This window comes from Ipomoea triloba, chromosome 10 (genome assembly GCF_003576645.1).
Source record: "Ipomoea triloba cultivar NCNSP0323 chromosome 10, ASM357664v1".
NCBI classification, from domain to species: Eukaryota; Viridiplantae; Streptophyta; class Magnoliopsida; order Solanales; family Convolvulaceae; genus Ipomoea; species Ipomoea triloba.
Window position 1 is genome coordinate 924,803 of NC_044925.1, and position 12,918 is coordinate 937,720.

General features: G+C 34.0%; 1 protein-coding gene across 1 annotated transcript; it reads left to right on the forward strand.

Annotated features, from left to right (window-relative positions):
• Nucleotides 1-7,756: 7,756 nt before the first annotated feature.
• Nucleotides 7,757-12,829, forward strand: LOC116032741 (glutamate receptor 3.3). The gene is made up of 6 exons (XM_031275446.1): nucleotides 7,757-9,013; nucleotides 9,356-10,695; nucleotides 10,809-11,086; nucleotides 11,209-11,240; nucleotides 11,460-11,866; nucleotides 12,057-12,829. Exons 1-6 carry the CDS (start codon nucleotides 8,728-8,730, stop codon nucleotides 12,543-12,545), a joined length of 2,832 nt encoding a protein of 943 aa, XP_031131306.1. The 5' UTR covers nucleotides 7,757-8,727; the 3' UTR covers nucleotides 12,546-12,829.
• Nucleotides 12,830-12,918: the final 89 nt, after the last annotated feature.

Here is a 12,918-nt window from a genome sequence, read left to right on the forward strand (position 1 = left end):
GGTCTAATTGAAAATATTAAAATATTTTCACCAATAACTTGAAATTTTCTTGCAAATAATATGTTAAATATTGTCTTAGTTTGAGTTTTTTCAATACTATGTTTTAATATTATTAAAAAAAATTAAAGGTATAAATATTTTTTAAAAAATTATTATGAATTATCATAATTTGCCCTTTCATTTTTTATTAAAATAAAATATTTTAGAATATGAATAATAAAAAAAAAGTAGTATAATCTAACGCAATATTGGTGCAATATTTAATTATTTATCTTGGTAGCTGTCATCATGTGGGAATAAACAATAAATTGACCGGCTGGCCTATCCTTATTGTTTAGGAAACGGCGTCAATGGCCGTTGGATTTTAGGTGTTGGAGAGATGACGGTCAATCCTGGATTTTCGATCAATTAGCTTCCATCCTATGGCCTTACATGATTATGCCGCGGCGGGCCACTGAGAAACGCCGTTCGCCATGACTTATAGTGCTGAGATTCTATTGGAGTCGAAGTTGAAATTTTATGATCAGTCGATTATTAGGTTAATTATTTGATTAATGTGATTAAAGTTGTCATTAATATTATAATACTGATTTGTATAGTATCTGGTGTAACAAAATATACGTAATATTTTGCATAGATATACCTAATACAAAAAAATATTAATGTCGATCGACATGTAAAATTATCAATTTTACAATGGTGTACGGTAAAATTTATTATTCAAAATTAGTAAAAATGCTCATATTATTTACTTATTTTATTATAGAGCAAAATTCCTTTTTTTTTTTAGAGTAAACATACTAATTCATTAAATCACAATGTGAAACGTTTACAATAACAAACTTATAGTCTTACAGTGAAACAACTTTTCTAGCTCTGCTAAGAAAAATTTGATTCGCAGACTTTTTCACAAAGTGGAAGCTGTGATCCTGGAAGGAACTTGAAGCTTCTTTACATTCATTAGTGATATGGCCAAATGTAGATAATAAGACTAACTCTGGTCGAACAGTCTTGCCGCTTGCACATCACCTGGGTCTTCATCTCCATCATCTTGCCCATTGACGATATCTCAGTCTGAAAAAACATAGTCTGCCTGACATCGGATTTGATCGGTTTATCATATGAGAGCCTCCCAATCGAGTTGAACTGAATGTAATAGTTCAAGAGAGGTGTTTTACCATTGACATCTTCATCGCCCACTTTTAGTCATTGAATATTGTGATCGACATTACCATATTTAGTCATATTCTTTTAATTTTGTCACATTACATTCTTGACTTTCATTTACTTGTCATATCTAGTTCTTCTTTTAAAATTTTGTTATTCCACCATTTAATAAATATGGCTAACATGAAATTTCATCATTCAATTAAAAGAGTTTATAAGAGAGGTAAAGAAATTACATGTTGGGACAAGATGTTTGAATAATATAATAAAATTACATGTGCACTTTTTATTAAACTATGAATGACAAAATTTTAAAATGAAGACTAAATTAAATGTGGCAAATAGTTTCAACTACCATGAGCACTAGTGTGATGGTATTTTGATTACCATTTCAAATGAATGGTCATAGGTTTAAATTCTGGTGATGGAGACTTAAATACTAAATATGACAATGCCATATCAATAGTCAATGATGATGACTAAATGTGAAATTTGTTCTTAACACGGAGTAATATTATTATTGTTGCTTTTAACCGTACAACGTCCCATAATATAATGTTGTAAGATTTCATAATAAATTATAAAAGTATAAAGTTTACTTTGATTCATCTGATGGTAAATGTTAGAGTATTGCCATGCAAATCCATTTAACATCAATGATATCGATAGCTTGAATCATAATTGTTGTTTAAGAAAAATGATGTTTGTGGCTTCCAACCTCACCAAAGAGACGATCTAAGAATGAGCTTCACCAATTTGATTTGGAAGTGGAGGTGGAGTTGGAGTTAAACTCCTTGTAAACAAAAGGTACGGTTTGGTGTGGGTTTAAAGCTGGCTCGATTTATCTTGTCATGAGTCTGAGGCGAGTTCATGAAGTTTAAGATATAGTTCAACGAAATTGAGAAAATTGAGTTATTAAAAATTAAAAATTGTGTGTGGACATATGTGTATGTATATCGAAAAATGATAAGTGAACTCTATTGGTATAAAAATTTTGTCATTTCTTCAAAGCTTATTGGGGATAAGTGAACTCTCATGGGGTAAAACTAGGGGTGGGCACCGAACCGAACCGTACCGAAGTAGTTCGGTTCGGTTCGGTATAAACCGAAAAATCTGAACGGTACTTAATATAGAAAAACCGAACGGTTCGATTTAGTTGGTTTTTTACCGAACCAAACCGAAAACCGTTCTGTTTTTTAAATATATATAATAATAATGAATAATGATCCGTGATGAGGGGATGCGGGATGAACAAGATATTACTTTATAATTTGGATTGCTATGTTAATTTTGTGTTTGAATTGTTTTGTTTTTATATAATATTCATATTTTAGACTTTGGATTATGCGAATATGTATTGTTTGGCAGTGTGTTATTTGAAAAATTAGAAAATGTTGAAAATTGAACATCCTAAATCGAACCGAATCCCGAACCGAAATAATTCCGAACCGAAACCGAACCGTTTCATACCGAACCGAACTTTATTGTAAAACCGAATGGTATCATTTTTTGTAATACCGAAATACCGATACCGAAACCGAAACCGAAAAAAACCGAACCGAATCCCGAAGTGCCCACCCCTAGGTAAAACATATGACAACTTACTATATATTAAATAAAAATGAATAGTAACTTCCTATATTTTTTTTTGAAACCAGTAACTTCCTATATAATCATACTACTCTTTTTATATTTAAGTATCGAAATATTACATTTTCATTGAAAAACACAACTTTTTCTTTTAAATGTATTACTGAAAATGTAATACTTTTTTATTAAAAATATAATATCTTTTGACTTAAAAAATTAAATTTTATTAAGAATATTACCTATTTAATGTGAAACAATTTTACACAAAACTAATTGTTATAATAATTGATATTCTTACTAGTACATGACAAAAAATCAACTAAAAATAAATAACCTAAAAAATCAAGCAAGCAACCAATATGATGTAAGAATCAAAACATAAGTCTATAAAACTCTACTTAAAAGAGAATATTACCTATGAAAAAGCTAAGTGTGATCTAACATGTAACAACAAGCAACCAATATGATGGAAGAATCAAAACATAAGTTTATAAAAATCTACCACTTAAAGAGAATATTCAACCAATAAAAAAAATTATTACAATTGACTCTGTTACAATGTAGTATTTGTTCGTACATGTTTTCTCAATCCATTAAAAATACAAAGAGTTAATATCCTTATTGAGCTTCAAACCCATGACATCTCATTTGAAAGAGACACATTTTTGTTGCTTGACCATAAAGTCTTTGGCACTAATTAATAAAAAAAAAAAATTAAAAGATAAACTATGATAGAATATTGATCTTTATCAAAAGATTTTAATTCATTTATATGCACATGCATATTATTCTTTGTGTAGGTCCAAGGTGAAGAATAGTTGAGTTATATATATATATATATATATATATAAAAGTCTAGGATTCAATAAGAACACATCTCAAGAGAAAATTAAGAACCAATCTCAGTCTTACATCTATAAAAATTGGATGGATCAAAAAAATTTAAAAAAAAATACAGTAACATTTTCATAATCATTGTCAATTTTACTTTACAACTTAAAACACTATATTATACACTTTGTAACAACTAAATGTGCATTATTGGATAACTTTTAAAAATCAATAAAAAAAAACTAAATTTTAAATCTAAATCATAAATGTTAAACCTTAAGTAGTGAAAAGTGAATCCCTTAATCAAATTTAAAAAAAAAAAAAAAAAAAACTTAGTAATAAACTCTAAAATCCAAAGCCTAAATGCAATTCACTTTTGCATTGTTGCAAGTGCAAATTTTTAATGCTAAGTGTACACTTTGTAACAACTAAATGTGCATTCCTAAAAAATTTTGAGAAGAGCAAAGTGTTTTTAAATTGTATTGTAAAATGGGTGATAATTATAAAAATGTCACCACATTTTTTTTTTAAAAATTCGTTCAACTTTTCAAATATAAGACTAAATTAGTAGGTATTTGTTTTCTTTCCTCTTCTTTTTTTTTTTTTATAATGATTTTATAGTTCATCATCATTACCGGCTGAGTCTTCTACCAAAATATTTATAGCCTGAAGTCTGTATAATGTACTAACACAACAAGAATATGGTGAAAAATTGGTACAATTTTTATGTAAAAATTACACGATGTCTATTATTTGTCCACACTATGTTTATATTTATTTTTGAGTTCATGTTAGATTATTTGTAACAAAACCAACCAGCATTAGAGAAAATGATCAAATAGACTCTTCAACTTTTAACTAAAAAATAATTAAGCCATTGAATTTTAAAAAATTGTAATTAAGTATCTCAAACTTTTTAGCTTGTGTATTCAGCTAGATATCTAATGTATAGGTCAAATTGATCAGTTTAGTGTACTAGCTGGATGTTGGCAAAGCATCAGCTACAGTAAAATAGCTTAACTGAAGATAACGGACCAATAGATTCAATCAATAGACACTCACCAGCGGGGTCCTCAAGTTGTTTTTTAGAAAGCCTTTTAAGTTACTTCATCAGTCGGAGATCCAAAGCAAACTAGTCCATTCCTCTAATAAGTTGTTTAGTATAGAATCATCAAGTTTTTATCTCAAAGACACTTGGATTCTCCTAGTTGATAGATGAAGAAAGGGAACTATTGCACTATCGTTCTTTTTCAAATTACGCAAATTCTGAGAAAAAGGACCATGAAAAGGTTTAGAAGAAGACAAATAGTACAATACATCATCATGGAGTTTGTGGTAGATCCAGACACCTGTCACATTGAGGGCAACAAAATTATACCAATTTGTGAAGATTACAATACTATTCTCACATCTATTCTACTATAAATAGCTAGAGTGCTCTAAGCTCATTAAAGTTGCTAGCTAGCCTTGTTAGAACTAACTTGCTTACAAGAAATTTTAGTTTTTTAAGTGTTATGCATTCATATCTTTGAAGCTATCAACGTTTACATCAAGAGCAACTTTAAGCTTCATCGTGAATCATCCAATTAAATTCATAGTTCATCTTTGCAGACAAATAAATCACACCATTTTTTGATTCGTGGTTGTAGATCTTCTGCTCAAGGCAACTTTGTGGCTCACCCTTGGAGTTGCGATCAAGTGTTGAAGATCAGAGGGCATATCCGAGTCGAATTGAAAGAACACTACCGGAGATCAATAACACTTTGTGGATACGATATGTGATCCGTTTCACTTGTATTTGGAACAATACTAGTGAAAACCTCTTTGTGATTTCAATGAGAAGAGTGAAGTAAGCTATTGCGAACCACTATAAAAATTTCTCTCTCACCCTATCTTTACATTTACACTATTTACTTACCAGTTTGTTTGAATCAAAACACACACACACATTACACGTATTAAGCTATTTTAACCATCAAAATGTGCTACAAACTTGAAAATACTTTCGGTACCTATCATTTGCTATCAACTGGTGATACGTTCTATTTGCAAACACGTATTAAAGAAAAAGTTTTAAGTCTATTCAACTCCCTCCCCCACCCCACCCCACCCCACCCCACCAGACCAAACTTTTACCTCCCTAAGACCAACATTGAGTATCTCAACTAGTTATTTTGATGGATCAAGATCCATTTTTTGGTAATTTTACCGGTTATAATAGTTAAATTATTTTTTAAATCTTAATTTCTTATTTAATTTCATAATCTGTCGCAAGATCTTTATTGACCATCACCAATCGCCTTCCTCAATGAAGGCTTCTTCGACTATGGAAGGCGACCATTGCCTTCCTCAAATCAAATGAAGGTGACGCAACATTCGAAGAAGGCGTGTGGTTCAACAATATAATAGTCAGCAATAGTCAACAATGACCAATGATCGTCAACAAGGTCTAGCACGATTAAAGATTATACATTGGCCAAGTAAACAAAATCATGTCACATCGTCATAATTTTACCAGTAATATGTTGGTTACTGACTTATTGATAAATATGACTTATATGGACGATTTTATTAAGTTTGAGCGATTAATTATAACTTTTTAAAGTTCGAAAACTTAATTATTCCTTCTTTTTCTGTCAAAAGTTGTAGCTAGAGGCACATTTTCATTCCAGCATTATTATTATCAAAATTAATATTTAAAACACCTTATATTCCTATTAACTAACTTAATATTTATTTTTGACACATAAATAATGTTAATACTCAATAAAATATTTATAGTAAATATTATTTTGTTATATAAAATCATAAATTGCGCGTTGGATAAACAATCTCTCTTTTTTTGTGGGTAAAATATGAAGGGACTACTAGTCTAGTCATGCTAAGCTAGAATGACACTAAACTGGACCATGCTAAGTTCCTCGTCCCAAAGGAGTCTTTGAATAACCTTAGGTGAGTCTTCCAAGTTCCAACTATCTATGACCCCGCTCATGCCTTAATATGATGGTATATTGGTATAAGTTGAGTAAAATATTAGTCACGTGACATGATACAACCTGTTGAATTAATTTATATTATGATATTTATTTTAAGAAATTGAAAGGCTCGAAGTTCAAAAAATTATTAAAAGTAATGAAAATTTATTGTGTGTAAAGTGTATAGGCAATGATAAAAATTGAGGATTGATTGAGTTACTCCCGATTTACTTCCTCCAACGCTCTTGGATAGGAGTTCGGGCCTTTGGGGGCTTAAGATTAGTCTAACATAACATAGGTGATAGGAGAATTGGACAAGCTACTAGATCCAACCTGGATCCGAGAGTAAAATAATAAAGACAGTCAAACATAATGTTGCCTAGCCACTTAATGCAGAGTCAGCATACTCATTACACAGAGTCATTGCCTTATTAAGTACCACAATTATGAAGAGCAAGAGCATTGCAATTATTGAGGAACAATGTACTTGTTAGTGTAATTGTTATGTTTTATAACGATTATATCTAGTATAAAAGTCATTCCCCTGTGATAAGTGGGAGAGATGCATTGAATCTTGTACTGAGACTTTTAGCAATACCTACAATTCTTTGTTTACGACTCACACATAATTACATACAGTACATTCTAACCGTCACTAGAAAACCTAATGTACAAAAAAATTGTGTAATATATAAAATTATGATAAATTTAACACAACTAACATCTTATCTTTTAAAATTTGGATAACTAAGAAAATTCATAGTTACTACTCTAGTGTATACATTGAATAAACTCCTATATTGTGTAATAGTTTGTAAATCACACAGAAGATAAACCACACTAAAATGACTATGTGCATCAAGCTCGATCCAAAAAAATATTGACAATAGTAAAACTCTTGACCAACATACAAGAATCATGTTTTATCCATCCATTCATTTCTTTCGGGGATAATTAGGACCATATTTGTCTCTATAGTATGGATGCACCAAAAGATCTCACAAAAAATTACAGTGAAATAAAAAGCTCTCCATCACATCTCCATAGCAGAGAGAATGATACCGGAGATGACTTTATTCTTTTCTTCACCTTTTCCCTTTACCCCATACAAGGAAAAAAAATCCTGGAGAAGTAATTCAGGGGGGCTCCCATCATCATCATCATAAAACAAGTGGCATTATGTTTTTTTGTTTGCATTTAAATTTCCATTCTGGGCTGTGCAGTGTTCAGAATAAGTTTCACGTGAACGTGCCTCCGCTGCCCTCTCTTTCTTGTCTCCTTCTCATTTCACACTCATAAATTCTTCTGCTCAGTTCTTACCTTAAGATCACAATCAGTATTTAAAGGAAAAAATAAAAAATAAAAATTCGTAGTTAGTCTTGTGTCCACTTTCTTTGTTTCCGTGTAAGCGCACACTCTAGGACGGAGCTTTCTTCACGGTGGCACCCAAAGTTTATTAATTTTCAATTCAAAGTCTGCATTTTTATTCAACCCTGTCCTTGATTTATTTAATATAAAAACAATTACCCACCAATCCACCATTTAGCAGAGTGGGTTAGCCAAAGTCTTAGGCTTTCTTGGAGAGTATATAGGTGTTTGGTGGGGGGTGACAGAAGAGTCCAATCTTCTTTGATTGTCCTTACATTCCCACATTTCTGTTTCTTTTGGTTTTTCATTTGGGAAACCCAATTCTTTTATCTTGCTTCTTGAACAGTATATCCCTAGTTCAATGGTTTGTTTATTTCTGAAGCTTTAGCCTTCTGGGAATCTGAATTTATTGATGTAATTAAAGATTGATGGTTGTATTACTGCTTTCTTTGTACTCTCTTTTGCTTACAGAATTTGTTGGCATAGGAGAATCTGATTCTTTTTTCTGATAATGGCATACCACCTCCCACTCTTTTTTTCCCTTGGTTGTCTGAGGCATGTGTGTCCGAGGAGTTTCCTTGCTCCTCCTCTGATTTCTTGCTTTTGAAATATTCTTTCTGTATTTTACAAGGTGATATGATATCCAAGTATTTATAGTTGGATGCCCATGAGTTAAAATAATGACTTTTTTTGCTTTAAATTTTTTATATGTTTATGTGGGTACTCCCTCATTATGAATCAATTCTTGGAGAAAGAAGGGATTTTGATTGGCTGAAAACTGGGTCTGCAAAATCTGATGAACAAATTAGTAGCTAGAATGAAAGCAATTTGGATTCTTTTATCATGGCTGTTCCTTTTGGGAGTGTGCTCAAAGGGATTGAGCAAGAATGTTACTTCTAGACCATCTGTTGTAAATGTTGGGGCCATTTTTGTATTGGATTCGAGTATCGGCAGAGCTGCCAAGGTTGCAATTGAGGAGGCTGTTAAAGATGTGAACTCCAATTCCAGCATCCTCCAGGGAACCAAACTAGTCATGATGTATCAAAATTCCAATTGCAGTGGCTTTCTTGGCATGGTTTCAGGTAGTTTCTTACAATTGCTATAGGGTTTCTTGATACTATGCTGCTGAATAGATTAGGATAATGAGAAATGAAAGAAAAAAAATCAAATTGGCACTTCTCTTTTAGGATATTAGTATTGTTTGAATCGCGATGCGTATGCCAGTAATTTGAACTAATTGTTATAGGTCCTTTTCAGATACTTGAGCTAATTTGTTAACATTTTGTGTACGATTCTGTATATGCACTTTCCTTATGATATGCACCTTTCAAAACTTCTACCATATAGACTAAACTGCATATTTATTGTGCTCTTTTAGTTTAAAAATTCAAATAGATCTGTTGACTAGATTTTATTGGTTGCAGCCTTGAAATTTATGCAGACAGATGTTGTAGCTATCTTAGGACCACAGTCTTCGGTTGTTGCCCATACTATATCACATGTTGCAAATGAACTCCAAGTTCCTCTCTTGTCATTTGCTGCTACAGACCCCACACTCGCTTCTCTTCAGTTTCCTTACTTTCTTAGGACAACACAAAGCGACATGTACCAGATGATGGCAATTGCTGACGTCGTTGATCATTATGGTTGGAAGGAGGTGATTGCGATTTTCATTGATGATGATTACGGGAGAAATGGTATTGCTGCATTAGATGATGCACTTGCAGCAAAGCGCTGCAAAATCTCTTACAAAGCGGGTATCCCCCCGGGTGCTACTACTCGGGCTGAAATAATGGATATTCTGGTCCAGATTGCTTTAATGGAGTCCAGAGTCATGGTTCTTCATGCCTATCCCGCTGCAGGATTCATGGTTTTTTCGGTGGCACACTATCTTGGAATGATGGCTGATGGTTATGTTTGGATATCTACGGATTGGCTTTCGACTGTCTTAGATTCTTCTTCTCCCCTCCCTTCTGAAAAGATGGAAATCATGCAAGGAGTTCTGGTTTTGCGTCAACATACTCCAGATTCGGAGAAAAAGAGAGCATTTACGTCTCGGTGGAAACATTTGACGGGTGGTAGTTTAGGGCTAAATTCCTATGCCCTTTATGCCTATGATAGTGTTTGGTTGATTGCACATGCTATTGATTCGTTCTTAAACAAAGGTGGGGTTATCTCATTTTCTAACGATTCTAAATTACAATCAATTGAAGGGAGTACTCTTCATCTCGAAGCATTGAGCATCTTTGACGGGGGGCCACTTCTGCTAAACAACATATTGCGGAGTGATTTTGTTGGTTTAACAGGAAGGTTCAAGTTTAACAATGACAAAACTCTCGTTCTTCCTGCATATGATATACTAAATGTAATTGGAACGGGCTTTCGAACTATTGGTTTCTGGTGCAATTATTCTGGTTTGTCAACTGCTCCTCCCGAGACTCTTTACTCTAGGCCACCCAATAGTTCAAGTGCAAATCAAAAACTATACGGTGTAGTTTGGCCTGGACAGTCGGTAAAAAAGCCCCGTGGGTGGGTTTTCCCAAACAATGGTAAGCAACTGAGAATTGGGGTGCCCATTAGAGTTAGTTATAAAGAATTTATCTCGCAAGTCCCCGGGACCAATACTTTCAAAGGCTTTTCAGTAGATGTGTTTACCGCTGCTGTAAACTTATTGCCATATGCTGTTCCATATCAGTTCGTTCCCTTTGGAAATGGCCATGAAAATCCAAGCTACAATGAGTTGGTGCGATTAGTGTCAACCGGGGTAAGTTTCTTTGAAGGTTAGCAGACATGCAGTTTATGATTTTAACATTGGCAGCATTAGCTATACCTAATAGTAGTCTAAGCCGACTTTTTTTTTATCTTCTGATTTTGTAGGTTTTTGACGGTGCTATTGGTGACATTGCCATTGTCACAAATCGGACAAAAGTTGTGGACTTCACACAGCCATATGTTGCGTCTGGACTTCTCGTTGTTGCCCCGTTTAAAAAGTTGAACACGGGTGCTTGGGCCTTTTTAACACCATTTTCTGCACAAATGTGGGCAGTAACTGCTTTTTTCTTCGTTGTTGTTGGAATTGTCGTATGGATCCTCGAGCACCGGATGAATGACGAGTTTCGTGGGCCACCGAAACAGCAGCTAATAACCATTCTATGGTTAGTTCCAAACCTGAGTATTTTTATTATGCTTATAAAATTGATTAATTCTCATTGAAAAATATATGTTCTCTTGTTTATATATGACCTTTTCTAATTATTCCTTATTTGTCCATATGCAGGTTTAGCCTTTCAACTCTGTTTTTTGCACATAGTAAGTTTAACCATTTCTCTTTAAATTTTGCTTTGTAGTGCACATCTCAGAGTACTGGTTTTTGCTATAATCTAAGATTGGACTAAAGTCACTCAACTGGGCTATAATACACATGAGCCAAAGCACACTAAAAGACTGAATTCAATCAATTAGCTAGTCTAACCCATAGTCTTATCAACTGGGACTTAACATTCAACTTTTGCGTTCGAAATTATGCAGGAGAGAATACTGTGAGCAGCCTTGGTCGCATGGTGTTAATCATATGGCTCTTCGTGGTCTTGATCATTAACTCGAGTTACACCGCAAGTTTGACCTCCATCCTCACAGTGCAACAGCTATATTCTCCCATTAAGGGAGTTGAAAGTTTGAAGGAAGGCAATGATCCCATAGGCTACCAAATTGGTTCTTTTGCTGAACATTATTTGATCGAGGAAATTGGTATATCTAAATCCAGACTTATTGCGCTGGGATCGCCCGAAGCATATGCTGAAGCACTTGAGAAGGGGCCCCATAAAGGAGGTGTTTCTGCAATCGTGGATGAACGCCCATACGTAGAAAATTTCTTGTCAACCCAATGCAAATTCAGGATTGTTGGCCAAGAATTCACCAAAAGTGGCTGGGGTTTTGTGAGTATCTCTGTGGCATTTCGGTTGCGATTAAATTTCATCAACATCTAGTTCTTTACATTCTTGTCAGGAGTTTTAAAAAAAAAACATTATTTTCAAATGAAACTCATTGTCTAATCATTTGTTTTTCTAGAAACTGAACTGTATGGACCTTTTTTCTTATCAACTGCAAAATGTTGTCTGTGATTAGGCTTTTCCACGGGACTCCCCTTTGGCGGTGGACATGTCAACTGCAATCTTATCGCTGTCAGAGAACGGGGATCTCCAGAGGATTCACGACAAGTGGTTGACACGAACCAGTTGCAGTTCAGACAGTACTGAGATTGAGTCGGATCGTCTTCATCTAAAAAGCTTCTGGGGTCTCTTTCTTTTATGTGGGGCGGCCTGCTTTCTTGCACTCTTTATATACTTTGTCCAAATCATGCTCAAGTTCCGGAGAGTTGCTCGTGCTGAGCCCGTTGCAGATGGCTCGAGTAGCACACGCTCTAGACGTCTGCAAACACTGCTATCACTCATTGATGAGAAATCGGACCCGTCAAAGAGGGACAAAAAGAGGAGAAAGATTGATAGATCATTATCCGACGAAAACAGTGGGAGCAACTTGGCGAGGGATCCAGGTGGAGGAAGCAGCCAGAGATCTCTCGAGATCAATGGCCATTTTGACCAAATACACACGTGATCAAAAGCGGTATGCAATCCAGAACAAGACGGTTTTATGACTTTACAATTCAAACTCAATACATGAAGCTGTATATAGTTTAGAACAGGATGGTTTTATGGCTTTATTCCAACAAGAACCATCCTCCCCTTCTCACATCAGTGAAAGATAAACTGTCTATTAATGTTGCATCTTCAGTCTAGTCCCACAAGAGCAAATCATTTTGTAAAACATCTATGGAATTATGATACACAAACAATATTTAACATATATGGTATATACTCAATATCTTTGGTTGATCTCGACATATTTTGACATCCGTTCTTGCCTTTTGTTTGTTTGTGCCTTTTGAATTTGATACATGTGTTCTTCAATCTGGTATGCTGTGCTCTTT